The following is a 22,776-nucleotide window of genomic DNA, read 5'->3' on the forward strand; positions in this document are numbered from 1 at the left end:
GTGTGACAAGGTAGAAGGACAGCGAGAGAAGGACCGAGAGGAATGAGCAAGGAAGAAGTTATGTTTGCAACTGAGATAAGTGGTGAGAGAGGAACTGCAGAGGCTCCTACACTTATTTTTTGTAGAGCGTACCACATACTTGGGCATATGTACGCTCCACCTCCCACTCACGATCGTGCAGAATATTGCATAATACTGCCAGCTGAATTTATAGAATTAACCGAATTGTTTTCAGAGGAAAAAATGAATGCTATTTTCCCTCATTTACAGTTCAACTATAGATCTTTTGTCTTTTAACGTATGTTAACCGTGGAATCTGAGAGCAGCCAAACAGTCTATGACGAGTCTATTTTGCAAAGTACTCGGGTTGGATCAGAGCTTTTCGAAGCCTTAAAAGCATGGGAAAACATGTTACTTAACGCTGAACAGTCTTACATGTCAACCTTTAAGTACTCCTTTCTGTGTATACTTTTTAAAGAATCTACTATTAACACATCAGAATTCAAAAATAAATAATAATACATTCTATTCTTGTCCTACATGAAAAAGAACATATCAAAGATTTAGAAATAAAGTCCCAATACTCCCACTGATGTACGTAGGATCTCACCTAACCTCAAAAGAACAGCTATGCAACAGCACGGTCCTATCCATGAAGGATAAAAAAAAAGATAAAAATCTATAGGTGTTTCTGCTTCCCAGTTGAGTGTTGGGAAGACAGTTAAACAGTAAATAAAATCATTTCAATAACTGATGAGCAACTTCACTCTCTCGTTTTCCTTCTTTATGTGAGAACTTAATTTTGATTTTAACAGCAGGTTTTATTTGGTTTTTTTTCCTAGCATTTTTGGTGTCCTTTTTTTTCAAATACGACAAACTTTTGCAAACTCTTTCATTTTGACCTCAGTTTTGAAACTCTGTACTCTTAGATTCACACTGGAATTGGCTTATTATAATCACATTAGGTTCCAGTCTTGCAAAGATTTGCATACATGCTTAATGTCAAGCATGTGAATAGCCCTATTAAGTTCAGTGGGATGACTCGTGCACAAAGCGATGTACAGACATCTCTAAAGATTGGGGGCCATGTGTTACAACATCAAACCAAGCTATCCATCATTTAGTTTTATAATAGAGCTGTGGAACTAATGTGTTATTTGAAAAAACATTCTGAACTTACCTCAAATCCCAGAGGCACAACTTAATTCAATTTCTTCGCTCTCCCAGTTTTTAAAGGGTGCAAGTTCAAAACCAGCGATGTCGCTTCAAATGAAAGCAGCGGCCAAGACAGCTCAGAGCTGGGCACCTTCAATCATATTTTAATGTCCTTCATCTTTATTCAAGTATATAAAACGTACTTAAAAAGAGGAGAAAATTATCATTTGGAATTGAGAACTGACCTTTTTGGTTTGTTGATTCATTAAGCGTCAAAAATGAGTAATGTTTGTATCTCTGCTTCAGCTGTTTGTTCTGTGGCCATTTTCTTCAGAATTGTTGAAATTAATGCAATTGCTAAAAAGGATCTGTGCTTGTTAAAGGCCTGATATCTCAAAGTGATTAATCTCAGCTGCAGTTTATTTCAGCTGGATTTGCAAGTCCTCAGCTGTGCTTTCTAAGACCCTAGTTTTGTGTGGAGTATATATAACCATGTTCAGTCCCACTAACTTCAGAGAGGTGACACAAGCACTCGGCACTATCACCTTGGTGATGTTCTTTTTTTAATCTTAACATGCAAATCATAGTTTTAAAACCTTTTTTCAGGTGAAGTGTTCTGAAAACAGAGCTGAAATTATGGTTGATGGTGGAAGAATTTTTATTTTTCCAACTAAACTTGACTAAAAGGAGTTAACTCACTCTCATTTAACAGAAAATCAATGAGGGTTGAAGATATATACTAACCTTTCAGTATTATTTAATAGAGCACAATCTAACAAAAAAGGAGTTATCAATCAGCCAAAGTGCTGACTGAATCAGTTGTGAAGCAGCACTTTGGCTGAACATTGCATTAAAAGCTGTATAAACCCATGTGCTCAGAAAATAGCCTTGTAGAGAGAAATCGAGCAAAACATCCCATATACCACATTCACTCAGAAACTGACATTTTCACAGTGTAGTAATGCTGACGGCTTTGAACACAACTGCAATTAGTGCAGCGAGTGTTCATCCGTTTGGGGGAAAAATGAATTAGTATTGTCTGTTTTGGTCTTCATTCAATCTTTTTCTTTCATGTCTTGTTTCTCTTAGTTGGGAAAAGAAAAAGAGCCATAATCATGTTACCAGCCAACACTCCGCTGACCCATGATATGGGAAACTGCAGAGGATTAGGAACGCTTTCCCTGGTTGCTTAGGCAAGAGTCAGACATGGAAATATGAAAAGGTATTACTATCCTTCGTACAGTGCGTCACTAGAGTTCTCAGATGTGTTTATAATTTCCTATGTTCTCCTTCTCTCCCATTATCACATACTTAAAACCTGAAAATTATTTGTTCAATCTGCTACCTAGAATGTAAAAAAGTTAAATATGAAAGAGATTCATTTTCTTTTTCCTATAGGATAAAATAAACCTACAGTTTTCTAAGAGGCTATAGATATTTTCAAAGCTCTGCACTGAAAGGTTTCTAGGTGGTGTCCAAAACGTGCCAAGTAGTGTCTCTCTGTTAAAAAATCCTGAGAATTTTGTAGTGTCTCTTAAGGAAAAAAAAAAAACAACAACAAACATTGCTTCATCTGCTTTTTCTTTCCCACTTACATCTGGAAGTACCTAATAAATGTGTCCCATAAAGTTGCAACTTCACAGACCTAATTAGCTGTCAAAATTTACACAGAAAGATTGTTTACGATGAAGGCTTCACTTTCCAAATAAAAAAAAAACACCTTAGATAATAAACTCAGAAATAAACACAGGAATAACATGTAAGTAGTATTTCAAGATAAAGATCTGTATGTTATGTGAGACAGGCACAAAGAAATTGTATCCATATAATTTTTTATCATACATCCTTAATAGAAACAGCAAACATATTTCTGACTGGCCTAATCTATGGAATTTTGGATGTTCACTTAATGTCTGAGTGATTTTCATCACTCAATTTTGTATTTTTAAGTATGTAAACTATGCAAGGGGAAAAAAACCCGTAACGAAAGGAATGTACATCAATTATGTGTCAGTGTGGGTCATCTAATAGGTGCACCTGCACCTCAGCTAAGATCGTTGCTTTTGACTAACAGTGTCTGTCAGGGTCATACACCCGCTCTGTTTCTTGTGCTGATTTTAAAGTATTTTAAGCCTTGGCCTGAGTCACTGGCTCTGTCGAGTAGGTGTTTTTCAAACTCCTTTCATGAAATGTGAATATCCTTGTCGTTGAAACGTATCCTCAGATGCCGTATGAACACGAGGACAGTTAGTCTTTTCAAACAGACACTGTCTTTCCACTACCAACCTGCTACATTTCCTGCTATCTATTTTGAGTTCCTGGCTGACACATACCATGAAAACAAATATGTGCACACCTCCACGGTTTCTGGGCTTTGTCAGCTCCCCACATTTGTCAGGATATTGGGAATTGCGGAAGAAATAGCGCTTGGCTCTTGGACAGTGTGCTGAAGGGTCACCGTCCAGGGTTGGTGGGTGAATTAATGAAACCAGAGCGTGGAGCCCACGCACCAGCTGTTGAGATTGCTCTCACAATCTCAGAGCATTCAGTGTAAGCTCACAAAAGAGAAAACTTACTGAGAAACCCAGGCCCTGAAACAGAAAATATTTTCTGAAAGTATATTCAGCAGAAAGACTGATACTGAAGAAACTTTTCTACATGCTATCCCTGAAATAACTGGGACTAACATTGGCTCTCACTGACAGCAAAATCTGTGTACTCTGTTGTGTTCACGCTTGTTCTTCTCACACCCATTCGTATGAGAAGTCCCCAGTGCCTCTTCCGTGCTCGTCCTCTGGTCAGTCAGACAATACCCGAAGGGCATCTACGTTATTCTCTAAAGCTATGGAGGCTCCTTTTCAACTACCAGTAGTTGAGTAAAGTATATTATTTTACTTTATCATGAAGACGTTTTCTCCCTCAGCCAACACTACACAGAGCCAATCCTCTTCAGGTCTGCCTATCCTCTTTTGAAGAGGGGCAAGATGATTAAGAAATCACACCCTAAATTCCCATTTAAAGTGGTTTATGAGTTCTGTCTGAAGGTTCTTCACCTTAACAGATGACTTTCTGAAAGAAAGCTCTACACTCCAAAAGTCTCCATAGATGTACGCACTTTTTCTCTACAAGATCGAGCTTTTAAGACTTCTCTGCCTCTCTATCTCCATAGCTACGCATAGTCAGAAGGCCAGCCTGCTTCACCCACAGTCCTGAGACATCTCCCTCTGTGTTCGTACTCACTCACCTGGATGGTGACCCTCCACTGCTAACCACCAAGCCTCATTTTACCAGGGCATGGGCAGCTTTAAACATCTGCAGCTCTCCGAGGTGTTTATGGCAGCTACAGAGAGCTCCTCTCTGAGCTCTGTTAAAGATTACGCAGTGGACATGGCAGCCAAGTCAGATGCCAAGTTCAAAAGGACAATATTGCAACTGCTATTTGACCGATGCGGCTGGAACTTCTCCCTTCCACCGTTCAAGGAAAATGCAGGTTGTCTCACACTTAGGAAGAAGAAAGGATGGTCCCTTATTCTCATCAACCTGGGGTTCTTCAAGACAGAGTCAGAAGGACACCACTGCATATCCTCCAGCTCCACTTTTTGGAGTCCTTTGTAACAAAACCATTGCATTTCAAGGGAATTGAGGGAACATCACAACGGTTCTGTGCTCGCTGTCCTTACCTAAATGCTGACTGAGGCCTTGTATGTGGCCCAGAGAGATATGAGCCAAGAGAAACCGCATCTCATCAGCGCAGAGCATCTGCGCAGCTGCAGCAGGATAACATCAACACTGTCATATCAAAAAGCTACAGCCGCTGTAGGGCTATCCCGAGTACTACACAGCATGAGCTGCAACAGAGAGACAGCCAAGAAACACAACGTCACCTTGTCCGATTCCCAGTGGAAACGACACCTCAGAAAATTCTGGTAATGTTGCAGTGTTCCCTTATTTGAGGTCTGTACAGCAAAACCGGATATCACTGACAGGCAAAGAAGAAAATTAGAGAGTACTGAAAGCGTACGTCCTGGCTAAAAAAAACCAAAATGACTCAGCAGCTACAGAAAGGGTGGAGAGTTGAGAAATACTGCATCTATTACTGAGTTCATATACCTTCTCAACTCAATACTTTTCTATAGCCCTAGGGAATGCGTGCTCTGAGCACCGAGAAGACACTTGTCTCTTGGCACATGTCCCTTGCGATGGACTTTGGAATGACCAGCTGAACCTGACCGACCGTAATAGGGAAGAAGATGCCAACTAGGAAGATATTTACGCTGCAGTCCAAAGGTGTTATCACAACTAACAGTTGTACCTGCCTAGTGTTGGATTATCTAGTGACTGTATCAGTAAGACACGGATCTGCAGATCCACCGGATTCAGCACTGGCTGAAAAACTTTCTGAAGATCCTGAGTAAATATTCAGGCTAACTTGTGCTGAGCTCCTCACTACTTCACAGACTGTGTTATTAATACCGAGCGCAGTAGCTTTAAGCTAGTTCAGATATGCTTGCAGTCACACCTGTGGACTGCAGGGTGGATCTGTGCATTGCCACCAAGGTACAGGAAAGGATTTGGGATGTGACTGCAGTAATTTGGAGGTATTTGTAGTTTTTGCTGTCAACTGCAGGCAGAATACATTGGCAAGAGATCTTAAGAGTTGGACAGCTCTTCGGCAATCAAGCACCTGCATTCGTAGGGAAGAACTGTAGGTCCAAAACAGATCTACACTTGATAGCTTCCCAGAACACCCCTGCAAAAGGGACCGATTGCATAAGTCTGAGCTCCGGTGCAGACTGTCAGACCGCAGAAGGTATTGAACCTGAGTAAATCATAGCTCCGTTACTCTTCAGGCTTTTCTCTGCACTAACATTAATACGTAGGGACATGTAACCTATCCAGAGGTTTATTAAAAGTCCATTCAAGAAAACTAACAATTTCCATCCTTCAGCAACGCTGCAGGTAGATGCCTGATTAGAGAATCACTCTTCATAGATGTGAAGCACAAGGCTGTGCACTTCTATCCTGCTATATAACCAGTATATAACCAGCAGAAAATTATGTCTTTTTTTCTAAGTACCTCTATAAATTTTGGGTTAGCAATTAGCATTTCCAGGACTGTGATTATTAACCAAAGTGGTGTTTAAGGGAATATGTGACAGGTTGGGGGGTGTCCTAATACATATTTAAAGATTTTTTTGTGGGAATGAAGCATACTCATTCATATTTCGAGCAGGAATAAATAAAGGCCTGTCAGAGGAAAAAAAAAATCTATTCTGTAGCACTGCAGAGAGGGAATAAATAGCCCCCAAAGACCCCATTGTACTTAGGAAACTCTGGCAATTAACTGTTTAGCATATGGACAATGAGAACTTCCAAGCATAGAGGAGGAAGGGAAAAATTCTCAGAAATATACTGTCCAATCTCCTGGACGTCACCTCAGAAATCAGCGGTCAAGACCTAGCAGTTACAGTGCTTTAGAATAAGCCACGCAAGCGCATATGGGATGTATTTCAAAAGGACTAATGAGAGATATTGTCTACAAGATCATCAAGATGAATTAGAAAGAGAGCCAGGAGTTTACATAACAAAAGTATCAGACTTTGAAACTACTTGGAGTCCCCTTACCCCCCAAAACCCTGCTCTTCCACATTTGCTATCCCGAAGTATCCACCCTGGGGATAAGTTATACTTAGTTTACTCTAAGCACGAGTATTTAGATGCTCATATGAGACCCCAACTCACCAAGGTAAGAATCTGTAGACATAGTTGTAATAACACCACAGTCACTTTCAGATCCTATTTGCTTATTTTGTTCTTCTAATTATTTTTCATCTCTCCTCTGTTCTAATGGTAATAACATTTATAGCAAACACCCATGTACTTGAGTGGTGGCTTGGGACGTACTGACACATATGCATCAAAAAATGCCAGGCTTCAGATGACATCAGTATACCTCCAGTACATCAAATTATGTTAAAGATCAAAACATACTTTTAAATTTGAATGAACTATTTTGCATATTTTAGAACCAAAAGATAGAACAAACTTTCCCTGGAGGGAGGATCCAGATGACTGGCTGGTTGGTCCGCATTCATAGAACAACCTCCCCCTGTTTATGTATCACACACTTTTTATCACAATGCTACCTGAACACCTTTCCAAAGCAATTAAATCCAGGCAAGTTGTCTGGATTTTCTCACATCATCCTACATTTTTTCTTGCCCACATCCAGGAGCAAAAAAAAAAAAAAGATTATTGTGTTGTTTTTTATCTCATATAAAACTCTACATCTACTAAAGGAACAGTGTGTTAGAGCAGGGCTGGGTGCCGCTGGCCGGGGACGTGTGCTCTCCCCAGTGAGTGCCCGCAGCACTGCACAGTCCCACCTCTGTCACACACGGGGAGTCTGAGCATCTCAGAGAAGGCAATTTCTTGTACCTAGCAAGAATTACTCACTAAATAAGTGAATTAATTAAAATTTGCATAGACAAATAAATGCAAAGCCTCAATGAAAGTGCAGTAAAGGGAATCTGTGAAGCTCTTATTCACAAGGATGTTTTCTAGCCTGTAGTGGTTTTTGTGGGATATTCTATTTGGTAAGATTGTCTTAGATGCAATTTATAATGATGCTGACTGAAGGAGCTAATCTGATACCAAGAAACTAAGATATCCAAAATTATTTTCTGTGCTCACTGAATTGAATTATTGTGTTCCTCTTTCTGCTACTGCTAGATTGTTCATGCAACATATTTTTATGCTTCCCCCCCCCCCAATATATTACCTTTTTGTTAGTTACTTTGAGAGCTGAGCGTTAGGACTGACAATTGACTGTTTTCCAAATGATCAGTTTAAATGTCTCTTTGTACTGAGGAACGAGCAGCCCTTAGAAGAGAACTGAACTAGAGGATCCCTGGTTTAACTGATCCTGTGGAGCAGAAGGAATGAGAATATAAGGGGTCACATTGCTGGGCTGTGTAAGGAAACACCAGCCCTGCTGAGAGATAAAGGCAGCCTGGAGCAGGCAGGGCGACTGCAGGGAGAAGGTGCTCAGCGAGAGATAAGCGTGGCAAAGAGAACAGTTGGGGAAACTAGGCTGAGCAGAAAGAAGGGGCCAGCAGGACTGTTTGTTGATAACCCAGCTCCTTGGGATACTCGGTCTATCAATGTGGGAAAGTGGCCTTCAATTCCAAGGATGTGTTTGCAGCTAGCAGTAAGGAGGAGACGGCACTGATCAAAACCCAGGGAATGAAATAAGCAGAGCAAAAAAGAGGAGGTAGCGGCTGTCCAGAGAGGGAAGCACCCTAGCAGGGAGTTGTGTGTATAGCAAGAGTTTGGAGCCACTCTGAACACAGACCGATCCCGTGATCGACTGGATTCCCATGGTGTCCTGGAGCCGACACAGTCCCAGCAACCTCACTGTGCTGGATGCTGTTTGACTGGTCAGGGAAAGGGGATGCACTCAGAGTTAGATTGGATAAAATGCTAAATTTCACTATTTCTGATTATTTTGCTTGGGACTCACTTCCCAGACAATTTTACATTTTTCTTTACCTTATCCATAATTAACGGACTAAAACCTGTACTTGGAAAGACTAATCAGAAGAGAGCACTGAAACCCCTGCTCTCTCAAGTGGACAAATATGAAAGAAAAAGGAAAAAAAAAAAAAGAAAAAAAAAAAAGAAACACCACGTAAAATTCTCCCACTTGAAGTTTCAATGAGAATATATTTATCTTTTCTGTTGAAAACTGTTTGGGGTGCTTCCCCCTTTAGTAGAACAAAGTCCAATGCCCACAGCATGGTGTCATCTGTGTGTCTGCACACAAAGAAGTCCCACAGGCCAAATGATGGCCGCCAGCAAGGCAGCATGGAGTAAATCCGATCCGTCATCCAGGAGAAGTGAATCCCAGCCACAGCCGCGCCGGTCGCTATAATGACATCCCACTTCGCTTCTTTGAGTCCTTCCGTGCAATGGGACTGAAGGACAAGATCTCCTTGTAAATATGCTCTTGAAAAACAGAACAAAACAATCGTGACTATACTAGCACGCGTGATATTAGAGGACAGAAATGAAAGTTTGGCTGTTGTATGTGGAGAGAGGAGGTACTCAGTGGAGAGGATATGGCAGGTACAAGCTGGGAAGAAGAGACAGAAAGCAGAGAGGCAAAGAAAGAGTCTGCCTGAAGAAATGGAAGGATCTTTGCTGAATGTATAAAAGCAAGAGCAAGGCAAGGGAGATGTGCACGATCATCGAGGTACCAGCAGGCAATCGCAGCCTTACTCAGCATGTGCACAGGAAAGAGAGAGAGGCAGGAAAGTCCCGTGCTAGACAGGAACTTCAAAGAAGATAAACTTCTTACTTTTCCATTCATCTATCGAAAGCTTTTCGTGTTCCAGAGAATCATCAAAGGACTGTTGCGCTTCTGTCTCCTCCTCGATGTCTCGGAACTGGTCGAAATAGGGGTGAGCCAACGCCTCCGTTGCTGTAAGGCGCTTTTCCACATCCAGCTGCAACATCTTGTCAAGCAGATCCACTGCTGTAGGAGAAGACAGGAACAGGGCTAAGCAAGGTGTGATGGAGAACAGGCATCCTGTGCATGAACCCTGCAAGTGATGGGACTAATGTTTCCAGTACTACATCTCGAGACCTGGAAATGAAAGAGATTCCTCAAACTGGCCAAGGTAGCGTGGAGCTCCCATCAGTGGGGATGCAAAATCTGCCCAACAGCAGCCTCAGGGAGCTCTTACTAACACAAATGGAGCTGTAAATAGTGCAGAAATAACAAATTAGTCTTGAATAAGCTTTGCTGCAGGGATGGGGCTGCAAGAACATGAACAGCGAGCCAGTAACTTCAAGATATTTTTCAGTTTTAAGCATTTGCTTTCACTCTGACCCCTGCAACTGGAAGGAGTCTTAACATGAGTAATCTATATAGAATTAGATTACATCCCTGGTAAACAGGAAGGCAGGAAACTCAGATACCAACAAGTGTGTCAGCCTCATTCCCCCTTGGTTTTAACAGCTTAATGCTTTCTTCCTTTCAGCTTTTAGAAGAGTTTTGCTCGCTCTCACATCTAATCTACTTGGGAAAAGAGCTCCTTGTAAGAGATCAATTTTTACCCTGAAAATTGCACATTTCAGCTGCCTGTTAAGTATCAGTAGATCCAGGTGTTCAACAAACAGTTATGATCTAAGCTGTACTCAAAAAAAAAAAAGTAAAAATAAAATTACTGGAGTGGACTGCAGGGCTCTCTTAGCACTTTATCAAAACCTATGATGCCTCAGACATGGGGCTGGGAAATAATAATGAAAAAAGAAGAGCTGGTTTGTTTATCTAAATGCTACTGATCATAATATCACCCGCTTGGCTACAAGCGACAAGCTCTGGAAGCCAGTGTCAGCCAAAATTCAACCCAAATCTCATACCAAGTGGAGCTGATATATGCAACTGTCCTAATCCCATAATTTGCATCCCACAACCTAGATATTGCATTATATCCAGCCAACTCTCTTCTGGCTTGTTGATACGAGAGTCAGAAGTTTATCTCTTCCTTAAATATTGTATGTTACAGGCCGTGTGATTTTAAAGTTAAATAAAAAAAATAATCAAGTAAATGGCCAAAAACAGCAGAACATTGCCATTCGAATGCCAATAAAGAATAATTTTGCTTTTAATTCATACATATTTGCCCTGGGGAGGGGCACGGGCACAACCTGCAAGGGAGGAAGTAGCAAGAAGTTATGAGACAGAGGAAAAAGAAGATCGCAGCTGTGGCGGTCAGCCTGCCTCCTTTCCCGCTGTGAACTCGTGAGGAATGCTGGAGATGACTTACCCTGCGGATTGGCTTTGGGGAAAAGCACAGACAAATCCTTCTTGGGGATTTTAGGAAGGGACTTGATATAACTTTTAGCCTGAAAGAGAAAGGAAAGCACAGACATTTACTGCACGTGGACAAGTGCCAGGGGGCTGGGAAATACAGCTCTCGGGTCTCATGGCTCAGATGAGCAAAGGCAAATGAACAGCAAATCATCCCAGATGTCACATTTCAGTGACCAGTTTGCAAGGAAAGTATTTTCATCAGTTGAGATACTGAAATTATTCCTGCTTTAAGGGCCAAACTGGAGAATAGAGGAGGTTGATGGTTTGCTGGGGCATCAGGCACCTCACCCGGGAGTCCCTGCAATCCACACAATTCCCAGCGCAACGCCAAATCCATCAGATGTGCCACTACCAAAGAGAAACATCTTCCTTGCCAAGGGGGAAGACTGCTATCACTCCTCTGCTGCTGTACAAGCAAAACCTCTCCCATTTCAAAGGCATGGCCAAGTTAACTTCTCCCCACCACACCTTTGCCAGCAAGACCTTTGCCAGCAAGACAGAGAACCTTCTTACCGCTTTGTCCTCCAGCTTCTCCACGAAGTCTTCTCCTGGATGCCCCGTTACTTTCAGGATCTGAGTCAGTTGATCTAGGTCTGGCAGGCCGCGTTAAAGATCACCCATCTAGGAGCGAGCCCTGGACATCACCCAACAGCTCAGCCTGTGGGCTGGATGCAGGAGAGCCCGAGGACCCGTGGGAGCTACGAGTAGGTTATGATACAAACCCAACAGAGCTGCACAAGCGGAGACTCATTAGACTGGCAAAAAGAGCTCCAAGGCTTTCCTCCTGGGATGCCATTTTCATCAACGGATAATTTTGCTGGCAACTCTGCCAGGGCACATGCCCTTAGGTTTGGGGATGGAGCTGTGGCCATGCAAGGTTAGACTGCTGATGTAGAACACACACGGCCAGCACAGAGGTGTGCTTCTAAGGGTGGCTTGGCCCCCTCCTATCTTCTCACTGTTTTCCTCACCAAAAAGACCCGCTGGTCCCTGCAATTACCTCCTGGTAAACCAGACCGACCCCTATTTCCCTCAGTAGCTTATTTCATAAAAACCCTTTTACACACGCCAAGAATTATTACCCCTCCCAGGGAAAAGATTCAGCTTGAAAGGATACAGTCTTTTCCTTTAAACAGCGTTTTCCCGGTCAGCATTTCTGCCATGATGCAGCCAATAGACCAGATATCCACTGTTCAGAGAGAAAAAGGAAAAAAAAAAAAAAAAAAAAGGACAGTAAAAAGGAAGCAATGACTGCTGGGGCTGTTGCTTGCTTTGTTGCTTGCAGCAGGCACTGATTCAAATTTCACTCCCATTTTCCACCCTCCCCTGTTCTTTCTATGCTGCTAAAATCTGTTTTCATCATTTCCCGCAGGCACTAGCTTTGGGAGTTGTGCAACAGCTTTGGGACTCGCTCCGCTCCAGGGGACACTGATGATAAAGAAGAAAAACCTCTGGAGGATTACGTGAGAGTTGACCCAGGCGTGACAGCGGGATCCCCGGGCTCGTCACCAGACAGTCACAGCAGGCAACTCACCTGTCTGGTTGTAATGCATCCAGTTCAGAATGACTTCTGGGGCTCTGTACCAGCGCGTAACCACGTAGCCCGTCATTTCAGCATCAGCGTGTCTGGCCAAGCCAAAATCCAAGATCTGCAGTTGACCAAAGGAAGAGGGAGAAGGAAGGGCAGGAAAGAAAAAAGAAATCCTACGGGCAAGTGAGAATCTACTTCTAAGAGGAAACGAAGCAGATCCAATCAGATAATAACGAAGCTCCAACTACACCACAGCCACCCATGGGATGGTTCAAAGAACTAACAGGTTTGTCTTAATTCCACTGTAAATTGCAAGCCAGCTGCAAAACCAGTTGTTGTATGAAGACCCTGCCAAAAGGATCAGTGCTGCGTGCTACCTGGAAGGTCACTTCCTTTCTTGAAGCTTAAGTTTCAACTCTATGAGCTTTGTTTAATGGAGTTGTTCCATAACCTGGCAGCAAAGGCACCCTCCCAGGCCACCACGACTCACCCTTTCCTATAAAAACACCTTGCAGCTGACAGGGCATGGCCTCTCCCTCAATACTGGAGATGAACATAGCTTGACCCAACCTTTACAGGCAGCGGAGCCATTCCCTGTAATATACATTACAGAAAACACGTGCTAGAGCACCGCACCAGCGAGCTGCCAGCAAGCCCCTCAGAGCAATACTGAAAATAACTTTGTCTGGAATCACAACCATCAAGTCAATGAGAACCAAAGGGTAACTGTGGTTGAATCCAGTTATCCTTCAGGGATCATTCACCTAACGCAAGTATTGCTCAGCAGTATTGAATTTGTTTAGGAAGTCGTTACGAACTGTCGTGCCACAGGAATTACTGTGACAGGATGTTCATTCCAAGTCTTAGGCCCTGATTCAGCAAGTTACATCAGCAGGTGAGTATTTCCCACTGCCTGCAACCACCGAGTAATGAAACGCCTCGAATCGAGTCTCGGAAGGCAAGAGGAAACATGACAGTGCCAAATTCCTGCTGGCAGAGCAGTTCCTCCACGATCTGATATGCTACATGCTACAACGTGGTGCTTTTCCACCTACCTTTAGCTGACAGTCTTCATTCACAGCCAGGTTGCCTGGCTTCAGGTCCTACAACAGACAAGAGCAGAATAATAAGGATGTTTTGATTTGCCACACATCAACACGAGCCTCAGCCAAGCCTCTGCTTGCCTTTGATGGGATCCCATAACATCCCGAGTCCAGTATTGATACAGGAAAGACACCATGCCTGCTATACTGTAGATTACTCTTTAGATTACTCTTTAATTTTTTCCGAAACAGTTTTAATTCAAAAAGCATCATAAAATGCTTCACAGCTCATCAGAAAATACAGCATTTCCTCAAAATGCTGCACAAATGAGCAAATCCAAACACATACAGGGTGTAGGACGGAAAAGAGGGAAGATGCCAGAGAGACCTTAGAGCAGACAAGGCTATTAATGAAACGATGTTTAGGAATCTATTAACTTTACGACCAAGCTATGCTTCTGCTAAACAGACAAAAATCAGAGCAACAGCGCACATGAGCTTACCCTGTGGATGATTCCGGCTGAATGAATATACTGCAATAAAAAGAGAAGCCACAATGTGATCACCAGCGGACAAGACTTTCTGTTCTCCAGCAGAGAAACGAGAGCTACAAACAAGAACTTGCTGAGAACACAACTCTGCACCTGCTGCAGGTCCCCAGCCCCCAGGGCAGCAGTTTGAAAAGAAATCTCCGCACTGAATTTCTGACAATATTTGCAATTATATTGCCAGTCTAAAGAAGAGGCACAGAGCAGAAGAGGAGGTATGGAGCAATAGTTCCTTACAGCAAATAAACTAATAGCTTCAAACTATCAAACAAAGGCATCAGGATACAGGTAGGAACATGGTCAGTAGACGACATGAAAACTTTGTTGGTTTGGGTGTTAAAAAAATCTCATCATTAAAACACAAAATTGGAAATCAGATTCGAGTAGCAAAAACTGACTACATGGCTTTTTTCACACTAGTTACACCTTCTGTGTGTTCTTCCCCCCTTTATTTAAATTCAAGATAACAGGGATCTGGGCAAAGGTGTTATTAAGGTGAACTCATTAATGCCTGTAAGCCACTGCTCTGACTCCAGGTGAAGGATATTAGAGAGGGCAGCATTAAGACATTGTCTCTACATCTCAGGGTTTGCAGTGATTGCTTTCTGCTCTCTCAAAGCCATTTAAAGCAGCATATTCCTTCCTTATTCTATTGAACAGAAAATTATTCCCTCTGTCTTCTCCCCTCAGAGCCTCTGTTAGGAATTCAGCAGAAGCTCCCTTTGCTACCAGCCTCTTCCTTTCTACGCAGAGTTTTGCTAAGGGTTTGGGCAAGTCAGAGAGTGATGCAACTGCTGTCATCACAAGGTCTAGGACTGCCGATTGCTTCGATACCTGATTGACTGATGTGAACAAGCAGTCATTTTGATTGATGTGTGCTGGAACAAGAGTAGTTCAACAGCAAATATCTGTTCTCACGGGATGCCATAAACCCCCAAACCTTCCTATACAGTGTTGGAAGGGGGTTTTGTTATGGTCAACCCAGAGGTGATGTGTAGAGGAGACACGGGGAGTCACTAAACTCCTCCAGACCCACCTACCTTCAGCCCTTTCAGCATTTGGTAGACCAGGTACTGGATCTTTTCATCACTGAATTCATGTCCCATGATCTTTTGTAAATCTGTCCGCATGTATGGCATCACCAGGTAGCTAAAAGGCAGTAAGACAAGGCCCTGAGTCTAGAAGAAAAACATAGGGAACCAGGCTAGCCTTGTTCTCACTTGGTTTTTTCCTGTGGCTGCGTAACTTACTGCGTAAGTTACTGTGAGAGTGTTCCTGGCTAACTAGCATAGCCTGCAGTGATGTTGGGATTTTGACCTGTCCTCCTCCCCTCAAATCAGATATCTGACATCGAGTAAGAACAAGGATCTTCCAAACTTTAACAATCCTGGATTAGTTTACTTTAGACCTCAAATGATGTTCAATTCCAGACAGCTTTACACCATCTGGGAGCTGAAACATCTTGCGCAGCTTTAAAGAGTCTTGCAAAACTGCCGTGTTGGCTCCCAAATTTATCTTTGTAATATTCTCCAGCCCTGCCTTGGAAGACAACATCTAGCTTCCTTCAGTCTTTGGCCTGCCTGCTGAGAGCGCTAATTAGTTGACGGTCTTCCAGCAGGAACTGCTCTGAGAACCTTCAAACACTTTTCCTTCAGGCTGCTAAATACCCAGCCATCAGCCGAAAACCCAAACCCAGGCACACGCTGCTCGTGCCCAAGGATGGGGAAGGGAAAACAACTCATCCAACCTGACCGTCAACACTGAGGAAAATGCCAAAAAAAAAAAAAAAAAAGAATAGTCAGAATCAAGATGAAAAGAAAGCCAGATCTTTAAAATTCTCACTTTAATTACCCCAGGGCCTGATGAACAATACTTCTCCCATTCCGAGTGCAGCCTCTTAGCTCAGCAGTCACACAGGATCATGCTACATGTGATACGCCGTGGAATGTAATGCCTCTTCATTACATACGTTGGTCTATATATACTTTGTTCTCCCAGCTGTGTGCATGGCATGGGATCTGTTTATGTATTCTGGGTGTTTTAGCCATGAGAACTGACTTGTGCTTTTGATTCTCCTTGTCATTTGGGGATGTCTGGCTTTAGTCTGGCCCCTCTTCAACTCGCTCTGTTGCCCTGCACCTCAACCTGATCTGTTATCCTGCTGCTGAGTCCCAGGTGCCTTGGGCAATGGCTGACTCTAGACAGAGAGAACGCAAACTCCAAACTTACAAGTCCTGGAATCCCTGGTAGGAGGCAGCGGAGGTGAAGACATCAAGCAGCCCAATGACCTGATGGAGAAGAAAAGTCCACATTCAAACCTGGAAAGCATTTGCTGTGCACGTGGGACACAGGTGGCAGCTCTCCATCGGCACACACACATGGGTGAGCACCGAGAACTCCATCTGAGGAATCTGAGGACTCCTCACTATGCTGCGCAGCTGCTTTTCCTCTTACTAATACACGGGAGCACCCATTACACATCTGCTTCAGCCTGGTGCCAACTGGGCGCAGCAGACAGGTACCAGTTAAACCCCGAGACTGCCTGCACGTGCCAAATGTCAGGACCGCTCAATTAAAATAAAGGTGATGCCACCAGAAAGGACCTGCTCCCAGATGGCAAAAAAACCCCCTTGTTTCATCAGGAACGGAGAGAAATGAGTACTTACGTTCTCGTGTTGCATGTGCTTCAACAGCATGAGCTCTCTGTACGCTCTCTTGGCAAAGATCTCCGACTGGAACGGGCGGCAGAGTTTCTTGATAGCCACTTTCTCCCCTGTCTTCTTGTCTATGGCTGAGCTGCGGCAGACAAATAAAACCCAGTTCTGACATTGGCAGTATGTTTTAACAAATTTTGCAATACCAAAGGTCGTCTTCTAGAGAAGAGCTAATTCTGGAGCTCACAGAAAAACAGTAAAGAAAGGCCCCTTGAGAAACCCCGTGGAGCTCTGCACACATAGATGTCCCCCTGTATGACTTTGGGCAGCAGACCCCAGCCCGTGCTCTTTGGGGGACCAGGTGGGATACCAAACAAAGTATTAGTGGCTCGTCTTTATTTCCCTTAACCTGTAGAAACAAGGAGCTAACAGAGCCGTGAGAAGAGGGAAACACAAATAGTTAAAGGTCAGGATTAGTTCTAACTCTGCCTTCTCCTTCCCTAGCGCATGGAGATAAGGGAATAAAGCAATTTCTGCTTTGCCATCTGCTTGGAGGTTGTCGTCTTTTAAGGTAGGTCAGGTGCCTTCGCTATATTCTGGAGCAAAGACAGCGGGTGCCACGCGCTGAAAATACAGGCTGCTGGAATTAATTCTCCTGCGTTCGGGATCTTTGATGCTATACGTATGCTTCTGTGTAAAAGCAGGTCTGGCTGAAATGAGAGTCTTTTATAAAGCTAAGGAAAAGACGGTACAACAAGCAACGCTGGAGACGTGACGTGTTATTCCCTCTGGTCACATTTACTGTTTGCAGCTGGATAGGGCGATCCCGCGACACTTTCTCTGCTTCTGGAGGCTCTTTGATCAGGCCCCAGGTTTCACCAGATAAGAAGTGGGGAGGGAGGTCCTCAGGCAGAGATAGATGTAACTCGGGATTCTCGGTGGTGTTTTCCAGGGGGGTCTCGGTGCACCCCATTACATATTGGTGCCTCAGCCCTTCCTCGACCCCTCCAAGAGGCGAAGAGATGCAGAAAGGGTTTTCCCTGCCAAATTGCGCTGTGGGTTTCCAGAGCAGCTCCCCCCACTTTATAAATCCTCATCTCATCTCCTGGGGAAACAGAAGGGCTATAAATCAGCATGTTTAGTCCCACGGCTTTTAGCTGCAGAGGGTAACCGAGCCCACGTGAACGCTGGCGTTAGTGCTTTGCACGCGTCCTCCAGCCTCGCACAGAGACATTTCCCTTGCTTCCGTCTCCGAAGGGACGCGTGACTCACCCCGCCACTGTCCCTGACCGCCAGGCTCCAGCCACCGCTCCTTCCTCGAGGCTCTCAGAGGACCCGAGACAGGGAGGGGCAGGTACCATAAAGCTGTAAAATAACATTACCATAACCTCCAGGGCCATCACTCGGAAGGAAGACTTCATAAATAAACAGGGAAATGCCACCTATAATAACGCAATCAAATGGTGCATTTTGCTGGGTTTAGGGCTGATTGCATTAGGAGATGTGGGAATATCCCGCTCCACTTGGCTTTCCCTTTGGTTCAATGCTGAGGAGGGATTATCAGTTCCTTGCTGCAAACCTTGGAAGTCTCTTGCACGGCTTTCTGCCATTGTTAGCCACAAGCGATCAGTTGTGGTGCGTCCTTCGGCAGTCTGGGCTGTCAATAGCTCTCATCTAGCGAGCAGAGACAACCTCCCTCATAGCATCAGGCAATCTCCCTGCTCTTGGCCACTGCGGTCCCTGCCAGTTGCTCCAAGTTGTGCGTGACAAGAGCAGACACATCCTTTGAGAGGTGCAACGGAGATTTCATCAATGCATTCAGACGGGAAAAGCAAAGGAAGTGCTGGAACAGCCACACAAGGCAGCTTCAGCGCTGAAGATGGCATAGGAGGACAGTGAAGACTTGTCTCAGTTTCAGGACTTCAGCAGGCATCGGCAGAGGGGACAGCTCAATGTAAAGTTTGCCGAGGAGCCAGGGAAGTAAGAGCAAGGGACTCGGATCACTTAGTGAAACAGCTTCTGCAGAATTCAGGGCAGATTTCCTCATCTGAGGGCGATGTTCTTACCTGCCTTCCCAGCTGCTGGCCTACAGAGCATCTAACCCCACCTCTCAACACAGCAGAGTTGGGGTGATGGAGCTTCAGCCTGCCCGGCACAGACCGTGCTACTTTCACCCTTGCCATGAGGCACAGCTAAGAGTTAATTCGGCTGACGTAGCCGGGAGAGCCCACCACAGGTTTAACGAATGGCTGAAGCTCAGGATGACACCGGGCAGGTAGAGCTGTGTCCCTGCCTCGGCTGGCAGAGATGGGCAAGACCAGCGTTGGAGGGGTCAGAAGACTCTTCTTCCGCAATTACATTCAGCTGGAAGCCAAATCACTACAGATTTTGGCAGAATTAATGAGGGAAAAAACACGTCTTTGCTGTTTTTTCCGAGTTAGTTTCTCAGCTGCTCAAGGAGATGTAAAAGCCAGCAGCTCCGAATAACGCTGCGACAGGAAAGCTTCCCAGCAATTCCCAGCAGAGGACAGCAAATCCTAGCTCCACACGCTTCCACCTCTGCTTTGTAGAGGAATCGGCACCAAACCCTCCCTGCTGAGCAGTGTCCAGCGGTACCACCACCACCCCGGACCCTGGGGCTGTCTCAACACCCATCCCTCCCGTCCCGAGACCTCCCAGACTTTCACATGGACCAGTAAAAGATTTGTCTTATTGTTGTTTGGTTTTTTCTGGTGGGCAAGGAAACTTTGCAAGGGTTTCCCTCTTCCCTTTTTTGTCCTATCTATTTTCTTTTAGTCTTCCTGCTTTCCTTTATGATAAAAAGGAGAAAACACTGTAGAAATATATAAAAAAAAGTCCAGTTTAGTCTTGCCTGATTTTGCAGGACTCATTTAAGCATGTCAGAAGCTTAAATGCACCTGGACAGCAAAGTGAGGAAAGGAAACACCGGGTGCCTCTTCGTAAATAGGCAGCCAGGGGACAAGGACAGAACCTGGGCCCCAGGGTTTCAGGATCCGTCCCGTGACAGCCAGCAGAGAGACTTTGCCCAACGCCTACAAAACAGGACACGCCTTTTTTTTTTTTTTTTTAGCTCGGTGTGTTGTGAAACAAGGGCTCCGTTCAGATCCTATCAATGGGCTGCCTCATATCTCACCTTTCAAAAAGTCGCCCATCTCCTCCGGTTCGCCAATGTAAACCAAACAAGATCCGACTTCCGCTTGCTCTCGCTACGAGCACCTTTGCCCAACTGATTAATGAACAGCAGCTCGTGCTGCTCTCTTGAAGGTTGAGGATTATCATCAGCTGGGAAGGAAGTCCCAGTCTGTAACCGATCCTGGTTTACAATAATTTCTATCTATTTTATGATTTCAAGCTGGAAGCAGTGTCAAGGTGGGGGCCATAGTGGCCAGCTCCTTTCCCCAGGCAGCTCAGCACCAGCTGCCTTGGACACGCTGCAGAGGACACGCTGCAGCCACCCCTGTCCCCGGAGATTCGGTGCTTTGTTCCAGCACCCCAACTCTGTTATCATTTACAAATTGCTTTCAGACACCCAGGTATTTTTTCCCCCCTTCGCTGCTGGACAGAAATCCTCCCTTCATGCAAGCTTAGACCAAGGCAGCTTGAAAACTGCCTGACCCCCAACGTCAGGGTGACACCCCAAGCTGCCTCGCTGCACCTGGCAGCCCTGCCTGCCTGGTCCTCGAGCCCAAGGGCGCCCGCCGAGGCGAGCTCGGGTGGGAAACTTTCCCCTCTCTGCCCACCCTGGGCGACCACAGGAGGAAACATCTCGGTTTCTTTAAGCGACCAAGTTCCAGCCCACTGCCCGCGCCAGAGCGGGAGGCAAACCGCCTTCATCACACATGCAAATGGCCTTTCCTAATGGAGGGGTGCCGACAGGCACCTCCTCATTTCCCCCCCGGCACGACACTTCAGACGCCCCCAACTCGCCCCTTGCTGCTGCCTGCGCTGCAGGCAGGACCCCACTCACCACACCGAGCCGTAGGCTCCGGACCCCACGGGGTGGAGGGACGTGTATCTCCTGGGCAGCTCCCAGAGGGTTTTGTTCACCTCCTGTCTGTAAAAGCCTCTTCTCCTTGCGATGTTCATCGCCCGGCGGGTGCGGGAATGCCACCCCCCCAGAGTACTGGAGTACGGGAGGGCTTCTGGGGTGAGAGCGGGACAGCGAGGCCTCCTGCGCTGGTACAAAAGGCTCTAGCGAGTTTCCTTCTCCGTTTTCAGCTGCTGCGAGCGTGAAGGGACATGTCTTTGGGCCCTCCTCCCTCCGCCTCCACATTGGCGGAGGTGAGGCATCAGGTTTCCCGACACGCCTTGGTCCTGTACAGGTGCCTCCGGACTCTGCTACAGGAGCTGAGCGCCCAGCCCCGCGGCAGGCGCACCGCCGGGAGCCCCGCCGTCACCTGCTCTCGCCCTCCTGCTTCCACCGGGCCACCAGCCCAGAAGTGTCCTCGTGGGGCTCGGAGGGGGTCTCGTGAAATCCCTGCTCTGAACAAGCGGATGAGTAAGGACTTGTCGAGCCGGGGAATCTGGGGGACAAGCCACAGCGCCTCGTCAGACAAGCGGGGACATTCTTCTTTCCAGCTGACGGAGGACAGCTCCAGGCTCGTGACGAAGGACACCAGGGTGTTACATCCACAGAAAAGCAAGGAAGCGATGGTGATTTTCTCCCAAGCCAGGTTTCCCAGCAGAGCGGGGATGTGGTGAAAGCAGGCCGAGGTTCTCCACCTTCATCCAGGTGACTGCAGCGAGAAGGTTCAGCAGCAGCCACAAGATGGAACCATTCCGGGAACTGCTCGTGCCCCAGGCTTTGCTGGGTCTGGTTTCATCTCCTGCAGCAGGTCCAACCCTCTTCTCAGGTCCTTGTGGACAGCGCAAAGCCCAAGTTCACTGCTGTGCCCACCGGTACCATGCCAGACCAGCCAACCCAGCCCGCGAGAAGGCCCATTCCTGGTAAGCAAAGAACATCTCGACATCTTGCTCCAGCTTTAGGAGGCTCAGGTGGGGCTCCCACAGAGGGGTAGGTGCACCCCACATACCTTCCAAAGGAAGTGACTAAGCTGCGCCTTAACGAGCCAGCCCAGCTGCTGACACTGGGCTCTGCCCCACCAGCCCTCAACACCGCCCGCAGCCCCATGCGCAAAGGTGTCTCTGCTCCGAGCACGTCTGCGCCGCAGGACTAGAGCCAAGTTACCCGATAAATAGGAATTACTGAAAAAGCACGACCAGGGTTTTAGGAAAGACTCATTTTACCTGCTTACAGGCAACCGCTGCAATACGTATCGGCGTTGGCCCTTACGTTCTTCAAATAGCCGTGGAAGGTCTGCTGGTTTATACAACACAAACTAGGGACAAGGTGCTATGGCAATTTTTTAACCTTATGTATATATGTGTAAATAAGCCCTGGCTATAGCAACAGCACAGTCAGGAAATAAACCGACGATTGGCTTGGTTCTATAAATACACCTGTGAGCAAGAGGTGTTACAGCAAAAACTCCTGGTACATAAGCAAACATGTAACTCCTTTGTCATTTTATGAACACAACTCTTGCTCAACTACGCGTGCACACGCAGGTAATCAGCGCACAATTAAGGGGTTCTAAACATCTAGGGCATGTCTTGGCTGTAGAAAGATGAATTAATTCAAGTGACGATTCAAATTGAATAGGAAACTTTAATTTCGTTTTGTAGGTGCGGTTTATTTTTTCCCCAATTCAATTCTCACTGGTTTTAGGTTTGTGGGTTTTTTTTTGGCTAACCAGGATATCTCATAACTGAGCAGAGTCAGAAATTGTGTATCTTGGGTTTTTTTGATTTTTTTCTTTTTCCCCTCCCAGAAAATAATAAATGACAGGTCCTGTTCAGGCTTCCCCGCCCTCTTAATTTGTCCCAAGGCAAGCAGAAGGTGAAAACAAGCAGGAAGGCAGCTTCCCCAGAGCTGAGAGAACGC

The 22,776-nt window shown here is 45.5% G+C and overlaps 1 protein-coding gene and 1 long non-coding RNA gene across 7 annotated transcripts in view; one reads left to right on the forward strand and one right to left on the reverse strand.

Annotated features, from left to right (window-relative positions):
• Positions 1 to 12,570, forward strand: LOC142093238 (uncharacterized). Of its 2 annotated transcripts, none has more exons than XR_012677346.1 (4): positions 1 to 82; positions 2,245 to 2,377; positions 4,325 to 9,836; positions 12,408 to 12,570. It is a non-coding gene; the product is annotated as an uncharacterized LOC142093238 (long non-coding RNA). The 2 variants fall into 2 exon arrangements; XR_012677345.1 differs by having other exon boundaries at positions 4,325 to 5,965.
• Positions 8,861 to 22,776, reverse strand: part of MAPK13 (mitogen-activated protein kinase 13) — a 15,198-nt gene continuing 1,282 nt past the window's right edge. The window contains exons 1-13 of one of the 5 annotated variants that reach the window (XM_075174211.1): positions 20,800 to 20,872; positions 19,505 to 19,620; positions 16,824 to 16,953; positions 16,387 to 16,445; positions 15,198 to 15,306; positions 14,113 to 14,142; positions 13,622 to 13,669; positions 12,570 to 12,684; positions 12,153 to 12,224; positions 11,549 to 11,628; positions 10,989 to 11,067; positions 9,515 to 9,691; positions 8,861 to 9,162 (exon numbers count right to left, since the gene is read on the reverse strand). In XM_075174211.1, the coding sequence (XP_075030312.1) occupies positions 9,083 to 9,162; positions 9,515 to 9,691; positions 10,989 to 11,067; positions 11,549 to 11,628; positions 12,153 to 12,224; positions 12,570 to 12,684; positions 13,622 to 13,669; positions 14,113 to 14,142; positions 15,198 to 15,306; positions 16,387 to 16,445; positions 16,824 to 16,853 (879 nt within the window). In that variant the 5' untranslated portion in view covers positions 16,854 to 16,953; positions 19,505 to 19,620; positions 20,800 to 20,872 and the 3' untranslated portion in view covers positions 8,861 to 9,082. Of the gene's footprint in view, positions 9,163 to 9,514; positions 9,692 to 10,988; positions 11,068 to 11,548; positions 11,629 to 12,152; positions 12,225 to 12,569; positions 12,685 to 13,621; positions 13,670 to 14,112; positions 14,143 to 15,197; positions 15,307 to 16,386; positions 16,446 to 16,823; positions 16,954 to 18,083; positions 19,456 to 19,504; positions 19,636 to 20,799; positions 22,150 to 22,776 lie in introns of those variants that run through there. The other 4 variants (XM_075174209.1, XM_075174210.1, XM_075174208.1 and 1 more) reach the window with 4 other exon arrangements.

This window comes from Calonectris borealis, chromosome 26 (assembly GCF_964195595.1).
Source record: "Calonectris borealis chromosome 26, bCalBor7.hap1.2, whole genome shotgun sequence".
Taxonomy (NCBI): Eukaryota; Metazoa; Chordata; class Aves; order Procellariiformes; family Procellariidae; genus Calonectris; species Calonectris borealis.